At 41.2% G+C, this 27,430-nt stretch overlaps 1 protein-coding gene across 5 annotated transcripts in view; it reads right to left on the reverse strand.

The window, feature by feature from the left end:
• Positions 1–11,943: 11,943 nt before the first annotated feature.
• NUDX23 (nudix hydrolase homolog 23) overlaps positions 11,944–27,430 on the reverse strand; it is a 39,124-nt gene continuing 23,637 nt past the window's right edge. The window contains exon 6 of one of the 5 annotated variants that reach the window (XM_087696505.1): positions 11,944–12,570. In XM_087696505.1, the coding sequence (XP_087552631.1) occupies positions 12,487–12,570 (84 nt within the window). In that variant the 3' untranslated portion in view covers positions 11,944–12,486. The remainder of the gene's footprint in view (positions 12,571–27,430) is intronic. The other 4 variants (XM_087696504.1, XM_087696501.1, XM_087696502.1 and 1 more) reach the window with 4 other exon arrangements.

Genomic DNA, 27,430 nt, shown 5'->3' on the forward strand with positions numbered 1-27,430 from the left:
CTGTTGGTTCTCTTTTCTTGGCACATGTTATTAAGGCAACTTCAAGTTCTACCAAGTTGGAGGCAAGTTTTTAGGTCTTCTATTGGTGGTTATAAGTGGTATTGGCCTTCACAAGGGCTCGGGACTAAGAAATCGTTGGTAGTATGGCCTTCTCCTTTGCATCAACTTCATAAGGGCTTGTAAACCATTAACCTTCTAGGGTTTCAATAGTTTAGGGAGATGTAACCCTTCCATCCACATATATAGCATTCCACTTCTGATCTTTGTCCATCACCAGATTATCTTCCTCTATAACTTTAGCCAGGAAATCTCCTCATACTAAAGTTAGGACCAAAATCTCTCGACTTTGGACCAATATCCTAGGTTATCATCTTGGATTCCAGTATGTTAGACCTTACTTCCTCATGTTTCTTCCTTCTTTCAAGCATCTGCTTCAAAGAGCAGATATCCTCTATATGGTTCTTCCTGAAACAGTACGAATAGAAGGCTCTAGGGATAGTTGGTTTTTTGTTATATTCAATGCCTAAATGATCCACTTAACAGCACTTTTTGCACCATGTGTTCGCTCACATCACATCTCTTTCACCTCCTATACTGATATGTTGACGGTATTCACTTTTAGTGCATGAAGTTGTTCTGTAATCACATCTATGAGCTCTTTCTTGATGCTTGCAAATAAATTAGACAAAAAGTCCTTCAAATTTTCTCCCCCTAGAGTACTCGTAGTAGGTTTTCAAAAGTTTATATAGTCACTGCATAGATCAGTTAGGTTCGGTCCAAAGGGTTCTCCATTCTGATTCTAATTCAAAGCTCTTGTTGGGACTATTAGTTGTTGCTCGTTCTAGTTGGTAGGGTTCCACTATTGTTATTGAGTTGCTATTGGGGGAATGGTTTAAACACACTATTTTTGTGGTTAAACCATCTTTGAGGCACTGCTATATATGGCCATTGTGGATTCATTGCACTATACTGGGACATTGTTTGCATCTGAGGGTAGGGGTAGGGAACAATCCCTAGGACTACATTTGGTTGGTATATCATTCCTGGCATGGGAAAAGGTAAGGCTCCTCTTCTTGAGGATATCGATAGCTTCAACTTCATCATACAGTCTTGCACCTTCCATTGTAGCTTGTAGATTGACTGGTCTTACCTCCATAAACTTACAAACTTCTAGTTGTAGGCCTCTAAAAAAAACTCCCTTCTAGATGTCTTCATCCAAGTTATGGTTGGTCCATCTCTTTAATATGGATTCCATTCTAGAGACATATGCTTCCACCTGTTCTCCATAGGACTAACTTAAGTTTTATGAGCTTCTCTCGCATCCGCTCTTCAAAACTTCACACACCTAAATTTGGTGAGAAAGCCACCTTGAAGTTGTCCCATATGCTAAAAGCTATTGCTACTTTTCTCTCATACCACTAAAATGTCACACCTTTGAAAGTGGTAGGAAATGTTGCCAACCAATGCTCTCAAGTTTTAGCATTATCGGGGCTATACATGCTACCATGAACTCGACTACATGAAGATCAGGGTCCTCATTATACTCTCCTTAAAGATTGGCAACGGGACTACATTCACTAGCCTAAACATTTCCAAGAAGAATCTAACTTGGAAGGGGACCTTGGATTGCAATTGGGACTTTTGTAAAGTATACCACAAGGGCGTCAAAGGAGACTTTTGTTGCTATCTTGTTCTCAGCTTTGATTTTTTCCTTCTCTCTTCTCATGTACCTCTCGATTCATTCTAGTGCTTGCCTCTTGATTGTGTCATTCTCATAAAGGAGTTGACTGCATCTACTTTTTCTATACTCAATAGAAGGGAATCATAGGGGCTTCAGTCTCTAGAGGACTCTCTTGCCAATATTTCTTCTACTTTCTTCTTTTCAACGTCTTTGAATTTGGCTTTCATTCGGACACTATTTGTTTGTTTTGTTCTTGAGTTTTGTGGGAAAAAATTGACTATAGTAATAAAACTTTCTATAGCTTTAGAAGATAGTGGGATCGGTCTATCACATAAAGTCCGCATCAAGATGGTGACATATTTCCACCTTTGAGAAATGCACTTCTTGTAGAAAGTGGCTTTAGCAATGAAGATCTCCAATTCTTCAACAATAGTAGGAATTCTACAATCTTCCATTGCTCTTCTCTTCTTCCTCTCCAACAGTGCCACTACTTCCATTTTCAATCTATGTTGGTCCTTGTTGATGGCTGTTTCCCCAATGTTGCACACAAAACCATGGAACCCTAAGAGAAACACCAAGAAACTAGAGAAACTACTACAAGAAAATCTATCTTATCACACCATCAAGCATATTCTTCATACTTTAATCAAGCATAAGAAGAAAAAAAACACCAAGAACCACAAGTCTTCACGTAATATCATATAGTAAATCTCCCACAGATTTATAACAACAAATTTTCAACATATTCTTCATAGAAACCATCCAAGAACCAAAAAAACACAAAGAAATGATCAACTTTGAATGGAATTCATCACATAGTATTCATATTTCATCATCTTCACAGTCTTCATAGTCTTTATCTCAATCTCTCCCATAGTCTCACCCATATATACATTATTTTTCATAGAAAATTGGCTATCTCTCATATACTCTCTCTCCATAGTATATTGAAATAACAAAGAATAGCACTCAATAATCCTCTATTGGTCGGGATAACCCTTCCAAAAGGTATGTTTTGTATGAAAGGTCACGAGAGACACTACAGTGACCTTTGGAACCTCACTATTGTCACTGTTACTTTAGTCTTCAATTCAAGCCTTTATCAGCTACTTGTTCTGCATCTTCAAGCTTCAAAGAGTTTCCATTCATCTCTTTCCAAGATTGCAAAACATTTACAAGCTAAACATTCATCCAACATAACACTCATAGAAGCATACAGAACTAACCATCAAAAACCAACACACTCTCAATCATTCCTCAAACCACTCTTTTACAATCATAACCTCTTAATTATAAAGAAAACAAACCAAAACGAAAACAAAACAGACCTAACAGAACCAAACAGACACAATACAGAACTAATTAGCACATCATATCTCAACTAGAAACCATCACAAGCTTCTTAATCCTACTCAAACCATTCCAAAAAAAAAAAATTAAATTCAATCAATTAACCCTCAAAATCAACCATTCAGCTCGTAAAAACAACAAAAATGAGCTCAAAAAACAAGTCAATTCAACCCCCCTAAACACTCCTCTTGAACCTAGTGTAAAAGCCTTTGTGGAGCCAGATCCACTATCTCTTACATCCTTGAGCTCCTGCCAAAGAAGAGTCTCTAGGGTCCTCAATGTTCGAAGGCTTGAGTAGAACACAACAAACTTTGGAGATGGCAAGTGAGTCAAGAGAATCATTGTCATATCCTCTCAAGAGAGAATCCTCTGTAGGGATACAAGCTCATCCCTCATGTCCTCCAGTTTGTTGATGTGATCCTTCGTGATATTTTGATACAAAGATGCAAGTTTTGAACATACTTCCCTTGCTGCCTTTAACCTTAAAACATGCACTAAGACAGAATCATGTAAGCTCATAAAAAGGAAGAATCAAGTTTAAGAATTGGGTTGGTTCCAGAGGGCCACACGATCCATCATTGTTCCCACACAAGGATCCTCCAAGGGACAGGGAATAGATAGGGTAATAAGCTCCCAAAGATCAAAGGTGTCAAGGATTCATTCCACCTTAAATAACCAAAGTGAATAGTCGAGATCATCTAGCCAGTCGTCTTTGGATAAGGAAGGGAGAACATGGACTTCAACAAGGAGTGCCGTGTGAGGTAATTTAAATCCAGTAGAACAAGCTCTATGGAAAACATGGAGAGGAGGAGTAGAAGAATGATGATCTAAACAGTGAGATTACACAAGAGACTCTGAGACCTCTGTTCTTCACGATGATCTCGACTTTGTTTGGAGGACTCATAAGAGAAATCATTAGAGTCATCAAAGCCATTGAACTCATGATAAGACATCTTCAATACCTGCAAACGCCCACAAAAATATGTATTTTGTTGTAGATGGTCCCAAACAATGAAAATTAAATATACCTCCACGATAGGACTGTAGATGGTCCACCAATGTTATACATAGCAGTAAAACACAAAAAATCTTCATTTTTAACACCGGGCATTGGCTAAAAAACTTCATTTTCAACCCAAGGGGTCTCCTCTTGATGGGGGTAACTCCATGTACTCACTTCGGCAATGATATCTTGTGAGTGCACAACAAAAGAAGATCACTCACTCACACACACACAACAAGAGATGAAGGGAAAAAATCAACAATGACCCGCACCAAAGAATGTTGAATACAAAGGAGAGTAGTAATCAATCTCTACATGTAGCCCAAGGCATCAATGAGGATACCACATCAAGTTGAAATTATGACAGCAACACTCACAATAACAAAGACTAAGAGTATACAGCATGTTGTCCACGCCCCGAAGACAGAGACTACAGCCACCAATGGAGCATCCGAAAAAGAAGTGATCTACCTTATATAGCTAAAAACTCAAAAAATTTGGCCGACTACATTTTGTAGGCTAGACACACCAAAAATGTTGATGTGGCACTCTTGGAGCAATCGAAAGGTGGTAGGGACTAGAAACTAGTTGCACGGACTCAAAACTACCTGGAAAAACACAATCAAAGCTCCTATGTCTTTGTCAAACTCTAACGAAGCTCACAACTAAGAAATGAAAAACTAACAGTCTAGAATAGGTAGGCTAATAGGAATAACCTCAAAGGTCATGGAAAGAGTTAAGAAGGCCATTACCTATGTTGAGTTGCAAATCCTTGTCCTAGAGATACACTTAGTGAGCTCAAATGTCCATAAATTATTGTTTAGGTGTATATCATTGATTAGTCCTTGCAAAACGTTTAAGAAAACATTTGAGTATTCGTCACATCTACATGAGGGTACCTAGGAGCAATATACACTCTAGCAGGGTTTCGAAAAGAAGCTTGAGTCTTATTTCTTTTTGTTCATTATAAAATCTACATTGTACACTTCTTGTAAACTATTTCGATTAAGGCACCTGAAAGATGATCGACATTTGGCTTTGGTTGGAGTATAGGAGACAATCTTTACATCCCAATTTCTTAGCAACTTGACAATTGGCAATGATACAATAGTAGTTTCGTTAGGAGTACAAAGGAAGAAGCAACATTAAGAAAGGATATAACAAATTTTCCTTCTAGAGGGGATCATAGCATTTTGGTTGTAACCCCACTGGGGAACAATTTCCACACTTATCACATGTAGAGTAGCTAACAAATGCAAGAGCAAAGACCATGAATAATGTAGAAATCATCTAACATTTCAAGTCTTTGAAACTACATAGGTCAAAATGTGAATAAAGAGCATTAAAACAATGTCTTGCTACTTTCAAGGCCCCTATTTCAACTTCCTATTCTCCACATGGTTTGAGTAATATGAAGTTTGTATGGTAAAAGACTATCAAATAATCCCACATGATACTAAGAGCTAACTTGCTAATACTACAATATACACTTTTTGTCATATTTTGTTACTAAAAAAAGGTTTCCATCAAGGCTTTCTAGCAATGAATTGGCCCAAACCCCAAGGGAATCCTTACCATAGGCACAAAATGGAGGTAGCTTGAAGCTATTGGAAACTCTTAAAACACCATGAACGCTAGGATTTGAAAGTGTCCCATTAGCCCTAAAGCTAAACCTCTCATATGCATTGGTTAAAACTGACTTGAGATGAAATACTAGTGATGCATGCATGTCACTACTCAACACAAGCTTCTACTTGAATCACTTTCAAGTTACATGTCTGAAGCTAAATTGTTCCATCAAGATTTCATTTCTTGTGTTTTGTGTATTAAAGTGGCTTAATCTGCAATGGTCATGGAAGCTAGTTATAACTCTTTACTATCCCATTCAAGAAAGCAGCTCCAGTACTGCACATCACGTCCTTGTTACATGCAACTAAACGTTTGGGACCTAGCTTAGAAGGCTCTGAGTAGGTCCATTAGTAGCAATGTGGCAATGGAGGAGATGATCATAGATGGTTGTAATGGAGGGGAGGAGCTAGTTATGCAGACTCATGAAAGGAAGAGAGACAAAGAGGCCTCAATTTCCAAAGAATCTAATCAAACATTATTAGCTAAGCAACGCAGTAACTCACTTGGAGTTCAACAATAAAACTCATAACAAGACTACGATCTACGATTGGAGGCCAACCCACAAGTGGTCTTCGATGTCCTAGTTGATTTGCTCTACAAGAACATGGAGGAGAGACGAGATGGGGTGGCCAAGAGAATCGGTCATGACTGTGAGGTGTGTAGCAATGTGCTTCATTTCAACTCTCGTGGTGTTAATGTTTTCTTTACCAAGAAGCCACCGAAAGCAATGGAGGTGGCTAAATGGCTTGATGCAATCCTCAATGCCCCAAGGTAGGTGAGCAAATTTTCTATGGTGGCAAGGGCTTCTATGATGTGCTATTTAATAGCATGGAAGCTACATGCAAAGTTCTAGACTAGGAGGTCTATGACCTAGTGTATATCACTACTTGGAAGCCGATGTAACTGGGAAAGGAATCCATGCACAAGAGTTGCCCAATTTGGGTTGAGATCCTAGGCCTACCTACTTATTTATGGTGCATGCTATCAAATATTGCCAAGGAATTGGGGAAATCTCTATACATTCCCCCATTGGCAAGCCCTTTCAAAAATTGTGTGCATTCTTTGGAACCTTGAGGAGGTGCAACCTAAGTTCATGGACTTGTACATCCCGCGCATTGGGGAACTTCAGTTGTGTAAGTGATGAGGAAGGTTGGCAGCAAGTCAAAGGCCAAAAAGGCAAGCCCATCCTGCATCAAAGAAATGCGCAGAACATAGAGCCGACCAACATCAACCAATAGTATGTCAAGGGATTTTGGTCCAAGGCTACCATTTTGAAGAACTCAAGAAATAAGGCAAGTTTATTTGCCCAACTCAACAAAATTCCCCTAGAGGAGCTAGCAAAGGAATAATCATGTTTGGATGTCAAAATCCATGCAACATCAAGTGTGGGTATAGAGATAAATTGCCAACACGCATAATGACTAGTTTTTGGCAAAAATTCACTCAAATTACATGGCAGCTAGGGAGAATGAGCACAATAGCCTACCTAAAGAAGTGGTTCCCACAGAGATGGTGTTGCAAAGGAGTGAGGAGATCAAATCCCTACGTAACCATGCAAATGGAGACAACTAGAGGACAAATCAAGATGGCAACTATCAACTGCAAGGGCCTACATGGAGGGGCCATGAGACACCTATTTTGGAGTTGGGTGTATAAGCACAATCTTGACATTGTCTTGGTATAAGAACACAAATTTGGGGGGCGTCTATTTTGTTGGTGGAGGTCCAAGAAATTACTTTGGGTGCCTAACAACAATCAAAAGCATCCGGAACCCATCTCTAAGCTTCCAAGCTGAGGAGGGGGGCATCCTAGCCATCGCGATCACATGGGATAGTGAGCCTCTTTTACTTATCAATGTCTATGGTTCAAGTGATAGAAAAGGAAGATCCAATGGGATCAATTGGCAGACATCATAGGGGGGGGACTCACTCATTGGGAGGGATTTCAATATGGTGGTGCACCATAAGGATGCCTCCACAAATTCAACAATGGCCTACACGGAGGAATTAGATGCCTGGCACTCGGTGGTGGACAATGGAGGCTTGGTGGACACTATGGATTACCTTGGCACTCTGCATGCTTCTCTAACATACAACTCCCTTTCCCACAAGGGTTATTGTTTGAGGTTGAACATATGATATTGTACACAAGCAAGCGAATGGCTCCCAAATGTAGTCCTACTGGAAACTAATATCATTTGCGTCCTCTCCAATCATCTACTAGTCATCCTTGAATTACAACTATCTAAACCCTCCAAAGAGGTGGGAAATCACAAACGCCAAATTGCTAACCTTAGGCACTATGGCGAACTCATTTTCAATGAATGCTTCTAGCAGTGGTAACGAAATTGGAGGATGACCTAAATAATCAAGATCACGACCCATGGGTGGGATTTTAATTCAATGCAACATGCAATCACTCTCTAGGGTATCTGGCTCACATCCAAGGAAAGAAAGGAAGAGGAATGGGCAAGAGCCGTGATGGCCAATCTATCTACTATGGTGGGCCTCAAATCTTTACTCCAAATGGAAGTTGAATCCCTTACTAAGGCCCAAAAATTTTGAAGTACGACCATGGAAAGAGAGATGGAGAAGCAACCTACTATTAGGTAGAAGGCTAACGTTGGACCCGAATTGCACTTCTTCACATTTCATCAACAGTCTCTACAAAAGGAGAAGGGACATGGTTGCCCTCCAACTTGACAAAGGGCACTAGATATCCAACAACCAACAGCATGTGGCAAATGCATGCAAAGCATATTTTGCTAAGCAATACCAAGAGATACTGAGCAAAGTGAAGGCTAATGCGATGCAAAAACTACTTGATGCAATGCATGAAGTTATTGTTGAGGCAAAAACAAAAGCCCAATATGCTGATCAAAAGATATATTGGCAAGTGGGGGAACTCCCCAAATCATGGGTGGAAAGCATCATCACATTGGTCCCTACTCAAAGTGTGCAGCTAAAAGATTAGAGGCCGATATCCCTACTCAATTTAGTCTACAAATTTCTTGCAAAAGCCGTGGCAAATAGGCTTATGCCTTTGTTGGACAAACACATTCACAAGCATGAATTTGGGTTTATAAAGGGCAGGAGCCTAACCGATAATGTTCTTGATGCCATGATTGCAATAGAGTGAGCTAGATCCTCTAGGCAAGAGGTGAAGCTCATTCAACTTGACATTAAGAAAACTTTTGATCGAGTCAATTGGCTTTACATTGAGAAACTACTAGAAAAGATGGGTGTTTTCCAACAAGATTACGTGTCTTCCAAGACTAGTGGCCAATCTAGCACAGGCTTGCATCTCACTTAATGGTCTACTCCTAGACTCTTTCCAATTTTCCTAAAAGAGTCCAACAAGGTTGCTCCTTCAGTCCCCTGCTATTTGTTGTCTACCCATTTGTTGTTCTGCACACTGGATAAGCTTGCAAAAAATGGAGAACTCCATGGCATCCACTACAAAGGTAAGCAAGTTCTTGGCCAAGGTTTTGATTATGATCTTCTAATGGCCTTAAAAGCCTAAAAATAGAATGTAAAGAAGGCTATGGAGATTCTTAGTATCTCTGGGCAAGTGGCAAGGTTGCTATTACCATACACAAATCCAAGTTGGTCAATGAATCAAAAGTGGACATTCTCAATCTTCAATGGAAGGGGAGCCTAGTAGGGAGAGGTAATATATTCAAATATTTGGGGGTTCTTCTTGGGGTGGACACCTCGAAAACAAGCAAGTCTTCTTGGGTTCTAAACAAGGTCCCCTACTATTTGTTGTGGCTACCCATCCATTGTTTTGCACATTGGATAAGCTTGCAAAAAATGGAGAACTCCATAGCATCCACTACAAAGATAAGCAGCTTCTTGGCCAAGGTTTTGATGATGATCTGATGATGGCCTTAAAAGCCTAAAAAGAGAATGTAAAGAAGGCTATGGAGATCCCAAGTATCTATGAGCAGGTGGCAAGGTTTGCTATTACCATACACAAGGTCAGTGTATCAAAAGTGGACATTCTCATTCTTCAATGGAAGGGAAGCCTAGTAGGGAGAGGTAATCTATTCAAACATTTGGGGGTGCCTCTTGGAAGGACACCTTGAAAACAAGCAAGTTTTATTGGGTTCTAAACAAGCTTCGTGAGAAAGCCACCATCTGGGCATCAACAAACTGGTTGTTCCATGTTAGGTTTAAGATTTTGCATCACTTTATCTTTCCAATGCTCTCATTCTATTTACCATTCATTAGGTGGGGTAAGTGGAAGCAAAAGCAATAGGATTCTCTAGTCAACAGATTCATATGACACAAACAAGGTAAGGCACGGTATGCTAAACCAATTGCTCTGAACAAGCTCAAACCTCCGCTTCATGATGGGGGTCTTAAGTCTCCCAAACCCCTTGAAGGAGTACATGCCCTTAGAGCCAAGCTCTTGAGCAGATGCTGGCTAGAGGATCTTCCATGGACATACATGCTATAGCTGACTTGCTGGAGGTAACCAACAAGAAACTCTATAGCACCCAGGGGCTATTAGCTTCCGAATTGGTCAGATCACACGCATTATCTAAAGTCAAGGCCCAACATCTCACACAGGAACTCCTGAAGTCATGGGATGGGATTCTTAACATGACAGAAGTCACTCATTCATCAATGGAGGTCAATAGTGATGACATCTTTTGGTCTAGAAGATTCAATCCCCCTCTGATCTCCAGCTTGGAATCCAAAGCCCTACAATTGATAAAAAAAGGTATTGTCAAGTTCAAACACTGGATTGGGGAGGAGAACCAATAGCCAACAAGCAATGACAAGCTTAACAGAGATGCTATTTCCAGATCAGTTCAACTCAGTAGGGACTGGGTGAGGTGATGCAGCAAAGTTGCTGCCTGAAGTCCTCAACGAAGAAAGTCAGCTTCTCCCATCTTAGTGTGGGGGCAAAGACCTCTCCAAGTCACTCAACACACAGGTCATCAAGGCACAAATTCTTAAGGAAGAAAGTAGTCGGTTAATAGGATAGCTGAAGTTTGTGGCATTCAATTAACAATTGATAAGGCCAAAGAATGCTTTGATAACACCTTGGCACTTAGATTCCCACACTGAAGTACAGAACCTTCCATGGAGGAATCCCGCTAGCCCCAGATCGAAGAGGAGAAAAACCTGCAGTCTTAGATGCTTGGACCTTTTGACCCCTCCAACAAGCACCGATATCTCACTGCTCAGTCAATCAGGCTGGTGGTTTTAGATCTTATCTGGCCTACCAAAAATTAAAAATTAGGCAGTCTCTCAAGGCATAACTGCCATTCCTTGCTGGATGGAGATAATCTCTAAAGCCAGCTGTACTTGGGAACTAGTTGGCAAGTGAAGGGTCTTAAATGCCCATGATGTGGCCACAATATTGTCTTTTGTGAGGTCATAAGTCTCTTATAACCGAAGGTTTTCCTTATTAATACAAACTATCATTTTGTGTGTAAGATTTCCTTTCCTAACACTCCATAAAATGCACAACTGGTTAAATGGCATATAACATTAAAATCCAATAGTCGCTATACTAAAACTCACCAACACCACGAAGCGAATGACACTACTAGCCCTAAATGGACAGTTGATTAACATTCCAAGGTCAATGCAACTAAGAAAATACAAAAGTACATTCTTGGGTTTCATCATAGTATGAACAATGCAAGTCTAGAGATGTACCTACTTCAACCTGCCCATGGGAAGAGAACACCAAACATGCAAAATACTAAAAGACACAAGGTGCAGATTCAGAGAGATTCTTTGCAATTGCATCTTGGACACCAAGTCCAGAAGTTCAGAGTGGTGCACCATCGAGAGGGATGCTAACTGATTTGAAACCAAATATCAAGGGTATTACGATCTCATGACAGGAAAGATGTATGGCTTTCTCAATAAAAATCGATCTAATGTTCTCAACCAGTTTTTTACACCACAATTATTCTTTCTCTATCCTTTTGTAAGTTATGCTTGAACAAAGGCTCATCAATGTTTAATGACCCTCCACGCTCAAAGATTTTTCGCAATTAAATCCCAATTCACTTAATGACTACCAGCTTGTTAGAAGTAAATACACTGGTAGCAATAACCACTAGCACCCCTACATAAATCAAGGAATATCTTCACACTTTCATTAATTAAGGATTGAGTATGGTTTGCATACTATGGATGCCCCATGGAGACCTCTGAGCCGACCTGGAAGGAGAATACTCTTAGGCATACTATATATGCAGACAAAACCAAGTTCCCTTCCGAATTCTCAATCATCATTCAATGCAAATGCAAAACTATTGACTAAATTTCACTGCCTGAGTGTCACAGAATTAGAAGGCTAGACATGAACAGACCCACCTTTCAAAGTATGCCAGTACTGTATGAGACCATAATGAAGTTCCTTTAATACCATACATACACCATGAATTACCACTATTATCTTTACAGAATCTCAAGATCTGTGCATTCGATGATAAGAACCTACATATATCATACTCTGCAAAGTCAAGACAGTAGAATCTTCTATGTCATCTGAGGCAGGTTTTATGGTAAGTCATAACCAATGCTTGGCTGCTTTGACATTAAGACGAGGCATGGCAAAACCAAATTGAGACGGTTCCATATACTAAAGTTCTGAAGGTGGAAATTATAGAAGGCTTCCAGTTGGCTGTTTTGAAGTTTACAGAACACACCTTCCTTCTATTATCATGTTGAAACACATTCTATAGTTGTCGTCCTCTTCCTGAGAGCTCTGAGCTCTCAAACCTCTGAATGGTCTTGTCAAAATGCTGTCTTATGCTGAAGTGTAAGCTGTACCCCATACGCAAGATAATAATTCAGTATTCCTCATTATCAAGGCTCAACAATACACATGGTCCCTCACAGTATAACCTGATGGATCCGAAGGACTTGTACCGGGCCTATGAAAGACAAGGAAACATATACTAAAGAAAGTTACATTTCCAGGCACTGTGATGTAGTGTACAGTGTGTGCACATGTGCAGCTAGTGGTGCTGTATACAGGGCATTTAACATGTACAGATGCAAGTGTGAAAAATGCACATATGCTTGTGGTCAAATAGCAAACAAAGATGCACACACACAGCAGCTTCAATTGTGCATCCGAACAATGTTCACGGCATGTACACATGAATGCATGGTTACTACAGTAAACTGACTGGTACAGCACTCATTCATTGAGACTTATGCACATGAATGCATGTCTTAGTAAACAGAGTACTGATAAGTATACAACCAACGTGTAGGGAAAGTCTACAAACAACTATTTTCTTAACTAGCATATCTATCCAACTGACTAACTGCAATAATACAAAAGCCCAAACTTGTACTTAAAGAAAGGAGGAGGATTGATTGAAGGGGAGTAGGTTAGAATCATCTAGCACCAAATTACCCACATCAAAAACAACACATCTACAAAGTGTACCAGCCAATCAATTAGAAGCGCACAAGCACAAGACAAAAGAGCAAAATCACTAAGAAAGAAAAAATGACAAGAGTATTAGGACATGGCCACAAAGCATGCTTAACTATCTCCACACCCTAAGAATAAGCATACTTAAGAATTAGTGCAAACCCTAATATTAGTGGCTCAACACCCTCTCAGGCCCAAAAAGGACTGATTGGGATGGTGATAGTGAGTAAATGGGTGGTGCAATGCTCTATAATCCTCTTGACCAAAGGGTCTCTAAGAAAAGTGGGCTCAAGTCACTTCTGGTTGCACAATAAATGTAGAGGGCAATTCAAAAGGAGAGATCGAGGACACATCTATTAGAAGTGGATGCACCAATAGAAGCATATACATATGCCGAAATAAACTGCTGAACACAAGACAAAAGAGAAAGGAAAGAGAGAACAAAAGAACGTTGCAAAAGAAGAGAACTCAAAATGCTCAAGAAATGGAATCCATATACCAAGACATGAGATAGTACAGAACCAATGTTAGTCATTGGCTGTGAAGGCACTGGCACTGGCTCCTCTCTCCATAAGAACCTATCAGATGATGAATGAGGAGGAGAAACTGACAAGAAATAGGCCAAATATCAGCCATAAATGTGAGCTGGTCGGCCAGTATTAAATGCTGGCCAACTAGCATAAAATGCCATAAAACACACAAGAAAAGGTTAAATAAAATGCCTAAAATATCAAGGTGCCCAGCCTCTTGAATCACATGCACAAACTCAACCATGAATTGACATATCTGCTAACACCCTCTCTCAGAGCATGGGTGATCTGATACAAATTACAATACAATGTGACAATTATGAGAACCCACGAAAGGCCAAAAGGAACCATGGATAGCCAAGTAGTGCATGGCCACCCCACCACCAAGATGCCTCCAAGAAAATCTAATGTCGATGTCAATCATATGAGCTCTTGAAATAGAGAAAAATCATGGCAACTCTCAATGTCTGTCAGCAATGTGCCGCAATAGCACACAAGACCATCCTATCAACAATGCCCTTGAACATATGGAACCATGGATTCCCTGCCTTTGGCCAAACCGCCAAAGTGTCCCCTCATGTGGGCTCAAACTAGGGGCCAATCTTGCTCTCTCTCAAAAAACCAACTCATCACAAACCTAGATGTCAATCTCAACTCTAGGATTTGAACCTACCAAGCTTCAACCGATGTGTCAAGGACATCCCTCTCTACAAATTGTGCACCAATATATCTGTATAGATGAGGCTTGCACGAGCATCATCCGTATCCCATGTAAGCACAGCTTCCTCATGATTGTCCTCACCAAAACCTTTTTGAAGTGGAAAAGGACGACCATATCCGCTTCTACAAAAACCAAGCTTTCACGACAACACTCCATGTTAGGTAGTCAAGTCCATGTAGCTTATCATTAGTATAAGTGCATGGAGGAGCCATTTGAGGAGGATGGAAAGAGGAGATAGAAAATAGAAGATATATAGAGAGAGAATACAGCCAAACCAACAAAAAGACTCCACAAAATGAGAGTTCACATGCAATGGAACCAAAAATCGGATCAAAAAAGAAGGGCAATTGTTGCAAAATGATGAAAACTCGGTCAAAAACTGCCAAAAACAGCAAAAAGGCTGTTGGAGCATCTAATGCCGCACACTGATGATGACAAGGCTGACAGCTATCGCAGTCTGAAAACACACGCCGTTAGGCACAAAACACAGGCTACAATGGTTAACAGACAAGCTGGAATCAAGTAGTAGCATGTCACCTTCTCAGAAGAGATAAATGAGCCTTGTAATCAGCAAAATGAGCCTTGTAATCAGCAAAAAAGACAGCAACAAGAACCTAGATCTTGCAATCTAATACCATGTCAAAAGTGGATGCAGCAATGGAAGCATATCTGTATGCTGAAATAAACTGCTGAACACAAGACAAAAGAGAGGAAAGAAAGAACAAAAGAAAGTTGCAAAAGAAGAGAACTCAAAATGCTCAGGAAATGGAATTCATATACCAAGACATGAGACAACACGGAACCAATGTGAGTCACTAGCTGTGAAGGCACTGGCACCAGCTCCTCTCTCCACAAAAACCTGTCAAATGATGAATGAGGAGGAGAGACTGACAATAAATAGGCCAAATATCAGCCATAAATGTGGGCTGGTTGGCCTGGTGTAAAAGGCCATAAAATACATGAAGAAAGGCTAAATAAAATGCCTAAAATATCAAGCTTCCCAACCTCCTGAATCACATGCACAAACTCAGCCATGAATTGACATATCTACTAACAATGTCTTGTCTATCCTTGAGAGAGACAAGGACCTAAAGAACAAAGTCCATGGGAGGGGTGAAAGACCCATCAGACAATCCCTTGGGTGTTGTGATGCAAACTCATTGAGGGGGTGCTCGAGTAGCCATATAACCAATAGGTCTCCACTTGTCAATACAAGCACCTTGGGAGGGGATGCAAACCAATTAGACAACCCCTTGGGTGTTGTGATGCAAGCTCATTGAGGGGATGGTCCACTACTCATATGACTAGCGTATGTCCACTTATTTGTGCTAGCACCTTGCAAACATGGCACATACACCACATGCCCTCTTTGATGTGCTCATGTTCCCAAGTGGAGTAGAGAGTCAAGATTTGGATGAAAATGGACTATCCTTGGCCTGTTGAATAACATTCATCATTAGAGTACTTAGATTTTTGGAATTCTAGCAATACTGGGGTGGGTGGGTGGGTGGGTGGGTCTGTGTGTGTGTGTGTTCCCTTTTTTTTGTGGTGGGGAAGGGGGGTTCTATGTTTGAGCATGCGTGCATGTATGTGTGTGTGGAGGGGATTACTTTGCTCCTCACTTATTGATTGGGTCTTATTGTTGTCCTCCCCACCTTGCGAACCTGATCAAACAACCTTATGAAATGCAAAAGTAGACATTCAAATTTGTAAAAGTGAGCAACTCTGCCTATGAGCCGATTTGCCACATAAAATTCATAAAATGTGGATGACCACGTGCTACATGCGGTACCAAAGTGCAAGACATGATGACTCTAGGTGTTTGCCCCAAAGAAGGTAACTAACCAATGTGTGATACATGTGTCGTAAAGGTGTAGGACGGTCCACTAGGCATTGGCATATTGACAAATTGTGTAGCTCCATAAGAGATTGGAGAGATGGGAGGAGCTTGATATGCACAAATTGGATACCCTTGCATGTAGAGCCCCATCAATGCTTGGTTTAGAAGCAGAACTCCCACAACTGTTGCATTGCCACCCCCCAACTAAGAAGTAAGATTTAGACCTTTAGGATATGTAACTAATGATGTAGTGCCCCCAATGTGGTGAATTGTGGAACGAGTGAGCAAGATGGGTAGAAATTGGTGAGATGGGTAGAAATTGAAATTTGTGAAATTGGTGAGATGGGTAGAAATTGAAATTATTAATGTTAATTTTGATGAAGGAAGAATGAAACATGGAAAGCAAAATCGTTGGAATGAGCATGGGACATAGAGGTATTACATTAACTTCTGCTTCTATAACCATCTTCTTGCATTCATATACTTGTATGGGTTTGGGTCTTCTTGATTATTTACGCACATTGCCTGCATTTAAGAAGGAAAAATGAAAGGATTTGCAAAATTTGATCATATGTATCTCGCACTGTATTTGGTGAAAGGGTTGATATTGGATAGCTCATATTTTCTAAATCAGTGTGTCTTCTTTTCAGTGAGGTTTTTGGTTTAGCACCAATATAGATCTCCAACTAGCACGCATGCTTCTCTAACTCGTAGACTCAGTTGGTGGAATGACATACTAAAGGTGATGTCACATGGGATGTGGATCACGAGCATGGATGCTCACTTTATGTTGAGCTCTCTCTAATCTTTGCCTCGCGGCAACATATGCATCCCTCTTTGGTGAGAAGATACATCCTACTAGGTAGAAAGACTTTCCTTTGGAAGAAGCTCTACCCTTTTCATCCTAGGGGTGGATAGAGAATACGAGTCCCTTGAAGTCGAAGGCATAGAGTCTAAGGGAAATTGCTTCAAGTGAAGATGTGGAAGACATCCCAAAAGATGTCCTTGCATGCTCTCAAATGCCCAAATTTGTTCTTCATGAAGAATGAGAATCTGTAGCTCTTCAATCACCTCTACTTTGGTACCATGTAAACCACGGTTAAAAATTGTATGACAAACACACACAAAATGCAGAGTCTATCACAAGCCATAGAATACTTCCTATAGAATGTCGAATGAAAATGAATAAATGAGAATAAGACCTTGTATTGCCTTGTTGGGGTAAAAAGCCTCTAGGCCTACCCGTGTATACTGTGACCGCCCATTTTTTATTCATATATAATATGATAGTGCAATAAGGCTGTCAGTTCAATTGGACAGCACCTACATTGTGTGTGCTCTTCTCTCCCGCATCTTCCTCTTCTCCTTCTCCACTGCTATTGCATCCCCTTCAACTGGTATCAGAGCGGGTCTTCAAGAGCTCATCCCGGCCTTCCACACGAGGTATGAGATCTTCATTCTCATTCAGTTTTCAGCTCAACAGGGTTTTCACATGTTGTGGGCAGCCATAGCTCACACCTCTTGGAGCTTCCTTCACCTAGATCTTGCTTCCAGCCTATCAAGGCTTGTTGAGGCTTGGTGTAGGCCTTCTTTGGCCCCCATTTGTACCTCCTTTGGGCCCCATTGTTAACACGTGGGACAGCAAACCCCCCCAGCCAGCTCACGTTTTTTTTTTTGCGCCTATTTCAGAATCTGGCCCAAAATTCACTCTTTTTGTCGTATCTCGGGCATTCGGAACCCGATTCAAGCAAGGTAAGAGTCTAAGTTGGGGTTTTAGCACGCTCCGGATGCGATGGTGATGTCGGATTTGCCAAATTCCGATGACAGAATATTCTGCAACAGTTTTCAGGTCTGAGACAGCATGTATTTGTATGCCTATGGCTTATGTGATGCTTCTACTGATGTCTAATGATACCGGATCACTTGTGGATGTTATGCCTCTTATGTGAGACGCATCCGAAGCTGATTTAGCTCAGCCATTGACTATTTTGTCTGTCCAAAACAGGGCAACCACCTGTTACTTCAATTTTATGCTTACAAGTCTTGGCATTTGATGTCCGATTATGCCCGGTTGGTGTCTATACATACGAAAATGTATGCCTGTGGTTTGCCTATGGATTTGAGCTTGGATTGAGCACTGATTTGCTCAGTTTACAGAGGTTATATGCTGCTGGAAACTTCAGGGCTGAAGCTATTTATGCTACAGTTGGGTTATGCCTATTGGTCACTGGGTGCTCCCGGCTACTCGGAATGATGTCATGATGTATTTGGACTATGCCACATGTCTTGTTTATGCTCCAGAATGCTTTTGAGCTGAGATTAGAGCTCGATTTGGGTTTGACTGTCACTTCTTTGCAACTGGCATTTCATCTATGACATGGTTTATGCCTAGGCTACCCAGTACGGGTTATGATGTCTTGGTGAATGCTTTATGCTTTGGCTGTGGATGGCAGTTGTTTGAGCTCGTCTCGACATTCATTTGAGTATTCCCTTGAGCAGTTGGACATTGACTTGGCTTTTTCCGTTACGACCTTGGATGCTATATGGGATTTGATGCTCCGATTATGGATCTTGGCTATTATTTGGATGCACTTACAGGTATTGAGCAGTGAACTGCTCCCTTGTTTTGGCAGTTGCCTATTGAGTTGTGATTGCTCATTTGCATTTGATATGTGGGATACTTATTGATCAGTGGACTTGGATAGTGCTTGGGATTTACAGTTATGGCTTTCCTGTTCCTCTGCTCTGTTTCTCTTCAGAATAGGTCATGGAAGATCTGTCATGGTTGCTTGGTTTTGGCGAGAGGTTCTCGAGTTCGTTCTCATTACCCAGTGCATGTCTCTCATGTGGGAGATTCTATGGTTGCAGTTATCCGAATACTACATGCATTGTTATGGCATTATCGCCTAGGCCATATGCACCACAGAGAGATGGAGATCTTGTCTCGTTCAGACTCATTGCTGCCTCCTATGTCACTTACAGATCTTGATGCTTGCCTTGATTGTACTCTTGGTCCTTGCAGAGCCCCCTTGGCTTATGGCGATCGTATGAGGCATGCTCCTCTAGATCTTGTCGATTGTGCAGTAGATGGACCTATGCCTTCCTAGTCACTTGGTGGAGCATCATACTTTGTGACCTTTGTTGATCATGCTATCCATCGTGTTTGGGCTTTTCCCTTGGTGCAGATTGAGGATGCTGCAATTATGCTTGACAGGATTCTGCTGGTAGCAGGCCTAGGTGCTTGCAGATGGATTATGAGAGTCATGCTCTCTCTCCCAGCTTTCGGACCTCTTATCAGCAGTATGGCATTGATTTCTTGTGCCCACGATATTATGGGATTGCTCATGGCATGTGTCTGACCTTACAGGAAAAGGTTGCTTCTATGCTTACCACAGTTGGGTTGTCTTATGGCTTTTGGACTAAGGCCCTTATGACAGCAGTCTATTTGGTTAACAGGACGTCATGCTTGACCTTGGATGGTATTACACCCCATGAGGGGTGGAGCAACATACAACCCTCCTATGATTACTTGAGGATGTTTGGCTGCCAAGCATCTGTACGTATGCCACATGAGCCTATGTCACGTAGATGTATCCTCCTTGGTTATGGAGATGGTGACTTTAAGGCCTACAGATTATGGGATTTGGATGCCCAACAGGTCATACGCAGCCATCATGCTGTCTTCTATGAGATGTAGACACCTCTTAGCCCTCTTGATGAGCGTTCAAAACGCTTTATGGCTGATTTTACAGCAACTACAATGCCATTACAGCAAGCTGGTTATGCTGAAAATGAGGCACTTATTGGCCCAGATGACGTAGCTATGCATAGTAGTCAGGGTCAGGATGTTGGTGGTCAGTTGCTAGACCCCTTGCAGGCTCACGAGAGCCGTTTTCTTGTAGTTTTGCAGGCTAGACAGCCAGCCATATGTCCGTCTTCCGCTTCGCTGAGGCCACATGTAGTCTTGAGACCCCGTTGGACGAGTGTCCGGGATGTTGGCCCTCTTTCAATAATTGACTCTGGAGAGTTTGATTGCTCTCCGTTGTCTTATATGCGCCATGCTGATGCTATGCGTGACTCTGATGCTTTACAGCCGTGCACTGATGAGTTGTGCTTGCTTCATGAGAAGCATTCTTGGATTGCTCTATTGTATGGAGCTGCGGGATCGCTTATCTCTTGGATGTCATGGACTCGGGGACGCTTGACTCTTCTTCTGCAGAGGTTCTCGACACTTCTTGCACAGCTCGCTTTCTGATTGGACGTTGGGTGAGATGTTATGATTCCTCACCTTGTCTTTTTTTCTTTTCTTTTCTTTGTTTTCACTCCCTAGCCACATTGGCCTTTTAGTGGGAGATTGTTGGGGTAAAAGGCCTCTGGGCCTACCCGTGTATACTGTGACCGCCCATTCTTTATTCATATATAATATGATAGTGCAATAAGGCTGTCAGTTCAGTTGGACAGCACCTACATTGTGTGTGCTCTTCTCTCCCGCATCTTCCTCTTCTCCTTCTCCGCTGCCATTGCATCCCCTTCATCCCTGCCTCTAAGACTAGGGAAAAGTGTTTATGAGTCACATCAAGTGTGTCATAACTTGAGATGGATCCCGAAATGCAGCAGCAGAAAGCACAAGTCCAGCAGCTGTAAAATGTAGATATGGCAGTGTAGAAGATGTCAGCACTCCACGAGTGGCAAGAGATTGTACAACAGCTGGGCAGCCTAAATCTACAGCCAATGTATGTTTGGGAATTGCAAATAGCACACGCAACCTCTAATCAAAAAAACAGGTTGAGACAGATCCTCCACTGGTGATGCCTACAAATTAGCAGCAAGCTGAGATGGGGCAGCTACAGCTCCAGATAGGGTTTGGAAACCAGTGCAAGGGTACAGACCTGATAACTAAGGACTGAATGTAATGAATGAGGGATGAAGAATGCAATAAACCACTGATTCTCTTTATAGGGGATTTTGGTGCATGTGTTCAACTGTTCAACCACACACCATACTCAAGGGATCTTCAAACATAGGCACATCCTATCGCTTTAGATCACAGGTAGAGAGAAACCTTTATGTAAGAAATTTAAAGAAATTGAGGATCTTCTAGATTTACTCTATCACTTAAATTAAACAACTGGATCACATTCATATACATTATGAATGAACAAATCTAAGGTCCATGTCATCTCTTTTTTTTTCGTAAGGTCCATGTCATCTCTCTCTCTCTCTCTCTCTCTCTCTCTCTCTCAAATCTGCTATAATTCATACCTTTCCCTCTCCTTCAAAAGGTCCATCAAAATAAGCACTACTTTTCTTATGAAAACCCACGAGTCTTAGCATGTAGCTATGCCAACCTTACTAACTTCTGCTATACCTACTTTTCCAAATCCATGTGGTGGAGGTGCACCAATGGAGGGGGTTTACCTCCCCAACCCAACCATAAATGAGGACCTGTACACACGGGTATCCCACCCATGTGTCTCAAGCCCCACCCTATTATCCAGCTCCAAGTGGCCACACAATTTGCCAACATGGCAATAATACCCAGAAGGCCTTCATATACCTTTTCGGCATGTGGACCCTCCACAAGTCTATCATCTCCTTCAGGGCACACATCTAGAGTCACCATGCTAGGCACTTCGATGCCTCATGTAGCGCCTATTATCCATCTTTTTTTCCTATGCCACCCACCTATCCTCCTCCTCAAGTCATCCATCCATCTGTATCAACTAAGCATGCATTAATGGATAAGACTTGTTTCAACGGGTCTAACTTTACCACTTGGTCAAATTTGATTTGGCATGTCTTGGATTTCCGCTATGGGAGCTTATTCAAGGGCAAGAACCCCAACTACTATGGACAATGGTCCTCATGCACTCTTGGTCTTGCTTGAAGATAGACTCAATGAGTCCTCTCTTTCTAAGTTGCCCTCTACATCAAGTGTCCAATTTGAAGCACTTGAATCCACTTTCCCTAAAGATCCTCCGATCCAATGGATTGTGGAGCCTTCTACCGATTCAAATGTCGAAGACAACAACCATAGACCTAGCAAACCTCCCACCTACATATTTGTTGATTGTTGCAGCGCTCTAGCCTAGCCTCTCTCTTCTGTTGGGCACACCTCCCCCTACTTTCCTATATCTTTACCATGACTACTTTTTGGAAGTGGGTCCATCTCAAAACCCAACACATTCAACTCACAAGCACTTTTTATTGAAGTTGAGTTTTGTGTGTTTTACGGCCTTGTGTGATATTTTTGCTCCTAACTTGTTTTTCACAGGTTGACACAAACTATTACATGACTTACTGGTTAATCAATGTGAAGATTGGACAAGCACTTTTCATTGAAGTTGAGTTATGTGTGTTTTATGGCCTTATGTGATATTTTTGCTCTTAACTTGTTTTTTGCAAGTTGACTCGAACTATTACATGACTTTCTGTTAATCAATGTGAAGATTGGATCGTTCCACTCTTCTTGGTTGCCCTTTCTTTATGGGGTTTTCACTTTGAACTAGCATGGAATCTTCCCCTCTAGAGATTGAGTTCTTGCCTTTCTTGAGACGACCTTGGAAGCCATTCGTTTCACAAGTTTTCAACTGCACACATAATTCTTCTTCTTTTGCTGGTGCTTTCCCTCATCAACATCTTGCGAAGAGAGAGGATGCTTAATTCTCCTTCCACCATCCAATGGTTGGGTTGGGTTTGGGGGGGGGGGAATGGGGCAAGTGAACAATTCTCCTACAAGGGCATTGTCCAAGTGGCATCATTGCATAGAATATTGCATGACATGACATCTTGCATTGCCCTTTGTACTTCCCCACGTATTGGGGCATTCTATTCCTATAAGCATGCTTATATGCACATTTATTCATTTTCATTCAAAGAATGATCAACTTTGGATCCACCATATTCATGGCAGCTCACATGGCAATCATCCTAGGCAATCTCTCTTATGAGCTTCTCTATATAGTCCCCATATTTTCCTTCTTCACTGACATCCACAAGTGGTTAGAATAGCTTGTATGTTTTGTGATATTTTGGGTCCCTAACCATCTCTTCTCATTTTCCCCAAGGACAATGTTACTTGATAGGGTGCAAACCTTTTTTTAAAAACAAACAAACAAAAGGGAAAAGGTTTGATATAGTTGCATCCGCCTTTGCAAGTCATGGTACAACATTCGACAACCACTGAGCACCCTTTGTCTTATGCCTTGGCCTCTCTGGGGTGACCCTTTGGGCTCCCTTGGTAAAATAACTATCACCTTTGTAGTCTTTGTAAGTCACTCGGCAACTGACGAGCACCCTTTGCCCAATACCCTGGCTACTTTGAGGTGAGACACCTTGGGGTACTTATGGGATTGGGCTATCTTGTTCCTGCTTTCAATTTGAACCTGAGAGGGGGTGCTTAGTTTAAAAAATGTATTATAAACTAATTAGTTTTATTATAGGCCCAAAACTCAATTATTACCAAAGTTTCATTAGACTATGCACATCCCTGGTGTTAGGTTAGGATTCAACAACATGCACACACTCACAGTAAACAAGTGAATAGCAAGAGAGGAGTGTTGAAAGGTCACATCCACTATGTGAGAATGATAATGAAAGTACAATCCCTAAGGTACTAAATCCTACACTCACTAATGAGTATTCACACAAGCAAAAAAATCCCTTCTCAAGCTAGAAGGTAAAAAGTGCTCATGGATAAGGAAGTATTCATACCAAAACTAAATGGGAACACAATAAGTGCAACAAATCCCCCTCGACTGAATGATCTGAATGTATACAAGGAATAGATAAATCACGCCCCAAATACTATTAAGCCTAGAGCCTTGAGAAAGGCTTCAAACTTCTCTTTAGAGAGAGCTTTTGTAAACACATTTGCCAAGTTGTCATGTGTAGAGACATAAACCAAGTCAATTTCCCCTACATGGAGCCTCTCTCTAACATAATGATAATGCACTTCAATGTGCTTAGTACAAGGATGAAAAAGGCGCTTGGGAAGCTTTGCTACAAACAACATAGAGCATACCATGTTCATCAAAGTCCACATCTTACGCCCTCTGACTCCATTCTACATTCTAAGAGGGGGAGTTAATAGAGCTAGCGAGAGTCTGAGGGCATGGGCATCACTTCTCATGGTTCTTGTACGACAGTGTTAGATATGCTCAATGCCCCACCCTCATAAGGTGCCACCAATGATCCATGGTGCTCAAAGTTGTAAGGCCCCCATTATGAGGAGAAGCCATACGTAAGCTCAGACATTGGTTGAGTCCTGACTTGTATGTCAGATGAGGTCTATGTGACCCGATGGCAAAAAAATGACCGTTGTGAGTCTAATCTTTGGGTTAGACAGAGCAGTTAAGCCGATAGCAACTCGAGGCACATTGCATCGAGTTGCGGAGTAAGAGAGTTATCAAGGGTCCTAGCCAATGGTAAAGCCAACTAGTGGAGGTACACATGGAAGATCAACAGACACATGAGCACATGGAAGATCACCAAACACATGTGCATATGGAAGGTCAATAGACACATGGGCACATGGAAGGTCAACACACACAGGTGCATATGGAAGGTCATCCATCATGACCCCCTTCACAAGCTATAAAAGCTAAATCCCTTCACAGCTATCTATTATCTATCTTTCACCAGTCAGGGTTGTTCCAGCTAGCTTTAAGCTCTTCACCTATCTTCTATCTAGATCACCATCTAAGCTTCACAGTGGAAGCGCAAGGGTGGACAGAGCCATCTTTGTATCAATTGTTTGGAGTTAAAGAATTTTATTATTCTCCTCTTATCTGTTGTGTACTCTCCATCTCTTTCTCAAATTCTGTTCGCTGCGCTGTGTAATTTTTTACAGACAGCCCATCTAATTTTGTACGAGACACACCCAAGTGGGGAACTATGTAAAGGCATCAAATTTATGCTTTAAGAAATACACCCACATATATCTTGAATAGTCATCCAAGATTAAAAAGTACATGTTGTTAATGACAATAGTAGATGTTGACCCACAAAGATCAATATGAATCAAGCTCAATACACATCCTTGGATAGTTTTAAGCATGGGAGACCTTCAACTATATAACGATATAGCAGCTCATAGAGAGAGCCGTATCCAAGTTGTCCAAAGTGGAAATGCCACAGCCGCTCATCGTTTGTAGATTCCCATGTGGTGACTAAAGCCCAAAAATAGTGGAACTCCGAGCTTTCGACAATCAGTTTTTGGGAAAGACATAAAGTCATCATATAAAGGCCATTAAGCTCTTCCTCGCCTTGAGCAATCACTAGACCAGTCTGAGAGTCTGACATCGCATGTGGTCCATAGTTGCCCGAAACAACATTTCAAGCTCTTTGAAACAGAAGCATTTTGGCTCAGGACAACTGTTTCACGACAAGCAAGGTAACTTAACCCAATTTCATGATACACTGTTTATTTTGTCTTGCTACGTGCATATTTCTCCCTGCTTTGTTAGCTCTCCATCCTCTTTCTCACTTGGTCACTCTCCCTACCTTCTATTTGCTTTGCCCCTTTTACGTCTACTGCTCTCTACAACCTTGAAATCCTACAATCCTTATCCCTCAATTGCCCAATCCTTTTTCTTTCCTGTCCATACTATTTGTAGCAATTTTTCCTCATATTCAGAGCTTTTTTAGTGTTTCCAAGGAGCAATCCCTCTCCTCTCTTCGTCCTTCATTGTCCACACTGATTCAAGTTGGTTTTCTCTAGCTCAACTGTTGGTTTCAACAGCCATTGTGAAGGATACATTTTGGAGCCACACACACATCATTCGCAACTATGAAGCTAGCGATGGCTCAAAGCAGTGGGAATCGCAACTACTACCATGTCATACGCACAAGGAGTGTTACACGAGTGAAAGATCATCTTGCTCGTGTTAATGGTAAGGATATTGATAATTGCCTTCATGTGCCTGATGATGTGTTTGCTAGTTTAGAGCATTGGAGGCAGTAATGCCTTGTGGTCAATATGGCAAATAAGGATGATACTCCGTGACAAAGTGCACTGCTACAATAACATAGTTGTATTTAATTTTCACAAGCTATTTACTAAGTACTCTATTTTTTGAGTCTATATGAGATAGTTGTTCACTTGTCGAGTCTTCAATCTTGACATATGTCATTAACATTCGTGGGCCATAGCATACTACAGTCTTTTATATTAGGTTCCAATTTCTAAATCTTAATCTTGAAAGTTTTTTAAACTCATGGATTATGTTTTTGAAGTCTTATTACCTTAAATCTTTGGTAGAATCACATGTACTTGTCAAATCTCTTCTAAAATCAAATGTATACTCTATATTGTTGAGGAATTTTAGTGGTTTGGTGTAGATGTTCAACTTATAAATGGTACTACCCATTTATATATGTCTAATATCAAAATATTCCTAAAAATAGACGTAAATCCATTTCTCCATTTCATTATTTCGGTCTCAGACCGAAACTCGATTTCAACACTCCAAAACGTGTTTCTGTTTCACCCTTTCTGAAACTCCAAGCAACTATGCTGTGGTCACAAGCTAAAACCGGCCTTCCTCCTCAGATAAGGTGGTAAATAACCCCATTAAGCACTAATAACAGCAAGCATAAAACTCACATAAACTGAAAATGCACACTTTACCACTTTAATCTTGGACATTGGACGCCCTGTTGGCCCCAAAACTGGCGCCCCTTGCGATATTTCTTTACCTTATAATGCAAATGGAAGGAATATAACTAAGATCCTCCAGTCTCCTCCGCTAATCCAACTGCCTCTTGCTGTCAAAACTAGCCAACAAGCCTCCAAATCAATTTGCCCCTTGGTTTGCTTGGGGATTAGCCTTCGCCCTCCTCCTTGAAAGACAAGAGAGCCTTTTTCAGCTTGCAAACATAGTTTGGATACTACGGGTGTATATACCCTTCAGGCTAATCCATCAATACCTCTTCTTCTGGGTCACCATTCAAGAATAGTTTGGATACTACGGGTGTACATACCCTTCAGGCTGATCCATCAATACCTCTTCTCTAAGGTCACCATTCAAGAATGCGTTCTTCACATCCATTTGTTATAATTTCCAGCTCTTTGCTACAGCCAAAGCAATCACAATTCTGATAGTTGCCATCTTGGCAACAAGGCAGAAAGTTTCTTCATAGTCTAAACCATACTACTCAGCATACCTTTTTGCCACCAACCTAGCCTTGTTTCTTTCAATGCTGCCATCAAACTTGCATTTAACTTTATACACTCATTTACAACCAATAGTCTTTT

The sequence above is a fragment of the Lygodium microphyllum genome, chromosome 16, assembly GCF_053477565.2.
Source record: "Lygodium microphyllum isolate KBCC chromosome 16, Lygodium_microphyllum_v1.1.10, whole genome shotgun sequence".
Taxonomy (NCBI): Eukaryota; Viridiplantae; Streptophyta; class Polypodiopsida; order Schizaeales; family Lygodiaceae; genus Lygodium; species Lygodium microphyllum.